We start from the raw sequence: 1983 nt of genomic DNA on the forward strand, positions 1-1983 counted from the left end.
TTGCTGTAGGTTTGGGTGTGTCCTGCTACTCCTAGTCTCCCCACTGTTAACATGGCCTTTCACGGAGCAGAGAATCTGTACACGTCTTTGGAATCACTGAGCCAATGAGCAGGGGTCTCAGATTGTCTGCTACTTTCTTTAATAATCCAGGAAAATTCAATTAACTGAGATCATTTAGTTATTGTGAATGACAGACAAGAAGGCCATAGGCATGAATTCACTAGGATTACTTTTATTATCGAACTCTTCTCCATACAATACTATTGCTACAGAAGTTCACATTTTCAAAACATTTCTAATTTCGATTCCATTGCATTCTGTTCAGGACCACAAAACAAAATGGAAGACTTTCCAATCTCTCTTACAAAAACTCTTGTTTTTGAACTGTGTAACATCAGAGACACTCGGATCCGTATCATTCACAAAGCTAAGATATTGAAGTTTCTTTAGCCTACTCTGAAACCAAACTTTGAAAAATTTCTAAAGAAAACAGAGATGAATCCCCATGTCATCATAGAGAACAGGAACCAAAAGATGCTACAAACTGGTTCCCCCAACTAGCCCGGGCCCTCACATTTGAGAAAGCTGACTACCCCCTCTTTAACCACAGAGAGAAGGAACAACCTGGCTGCTGCTCTGTCTCAGGCCCCCTATTCCTCCTCCCTCGCATCTTATGCAGACAGGAATGGGAAGGTCCTCAAAGCCCTTTGGTTGACCCTGAGCATAAATGCCATGACTTGCCGCTTGCTGGTCTCCTCATAGGCCCGGGGACCCCACAGGAACTCATAGCAAACAGGGTGGCTGTCAGGCACCTGCTGGTACCGCAGGTATCCCTCCCGCACCCACACTTGGGTCAGAAGCTCCCTGAGCTCCCCAAAGACACACTGCTCACTCCCAACATACACCCCCATCCTGCTGAGTGCTCCCCAGACCGCCTCCTCAGGGGCCGGGTCTCCAAACCGCATGATCATGCTGAGGACCAGCACCAGGAAGCCGGCCTTGGGCAGGCCCACCCCATCGCTCAGCATCTCATCGCAAGTGAGGCCCAGGATGGGGACCAAGATGTAGATGTGCTCCACTGGGTCCACCTCTTTCACATCCACGCCAAAGACCAGCTGCAGGCACACTGAGACTTCCCTGAAGACCACCGGGAAGTGCTCCTGGTTATCCCTGAAGACCTTATTCAGCATTTCCGCCTGGGAGGTCAGCTCCTTGGCTCGATACTTGAGGAGCAGGAACTTCATCAGTTTACCTATCATCCTATCCAGAATTTCCTGGGGCAAGGCCTCCATAGGAGCAGAGGAGGATGCTGGGGGGTAGGAGGCCAAGTGGGATGCGGACTCCCCCACCTCAGCCCCCAAGAGCGGCACCTCGATAGGGCCCTGGGCCTCGCCTGGGTCCTGAAGGTCTTCCTCGGGTTTGCTGAGCTCACTCATCTCAACCACGAGCACAATGCCTGAGGTGAAACAAGACACGAAAGTGAGGCAGAGGTACAGATGGGGACCAAGGGCCTCTGGGAGAGAGGAGGTGTGAGCAACCTGGGCTAAGAAATGCATCCTGGATGGTACGACACAGGCCACTTACAGCTCTCCCCTTGAGGGGTTCTCTCAGACCTCACAGGAGCGCTCCTCCTGGGAGGCCAGTCCCCTGGCTACCCGAAGGAGGAAGGAAGGTGGCTCCCCAGGGTGTGGTCAGTACAGCCCGAGTTTTCCAGGTCCAAAAAAGTGTGAGGAATTGGGGCCTTCTGGGCCCCCCCCCCTATGTTCTGGGATAGGGAGCCTCTGGTTCACTTCAGGTCACCCTCTCACCTTGTCTCCTGATACTGCCCGTCTGAACTCAGGACACAGGCTTCAGACCTCTGCCTTCGCCTCCCGGTTCCTGGAGCTCCTGTGAGAGAAATGGAGGTGACATCTAAGGGCTATACTGTGGCACAGCCCTGGGCCTTCTGTGCTGCTAGGTGGGGACGGACACTCGGATTACACC

At 52.7% G+C, this 1983-nt stretch overlaps 1 protein-coding gene across 1 annotated transcript; it reads right to left on the reverse strand.

Annotated features, from left to right (window-relative positions):
- Positions 1-671: 671 nt before the first annotated feature.
- On the reverse strand, positions 672-1436 carry LOC133052347 (melanoma-associated antigen 8-like). The gene has a single exon (XM_061137167.1). It carries the CDS (start codon positions 1434-1436, stop codon positions 672-674), a length of 765 nt encoding a protein of 254 aa, XP_060993150.1.
- Between the last annotated feature and the right edge of the window lie 547 nt (positions 1437-1983).

This window comes from Dama dama, chromosome X (assembly GCF_033118175.1).
Source record: "Dama dama isolate Ldn47 chromosome X, ASM3311817v1, whole genome shotgun sequence".
NCBI classification, from domain to species: domain Eukaryota; kingdom Metazoa; phylum Chordata; class Mammalia; order Artiodactyla; family Cervidae; genus Dama; species Dama dama.

What these genes read in the sequence shown, in the direction of transcription:
- LOC133052347 (XM_061137167.1), bottom strand. Translation starts at nt 1,436, where the DNA reads ATGAGTGAGCTCAGCAAACCCGAGGAAGACCTTCAGGACCCAGGCGAG.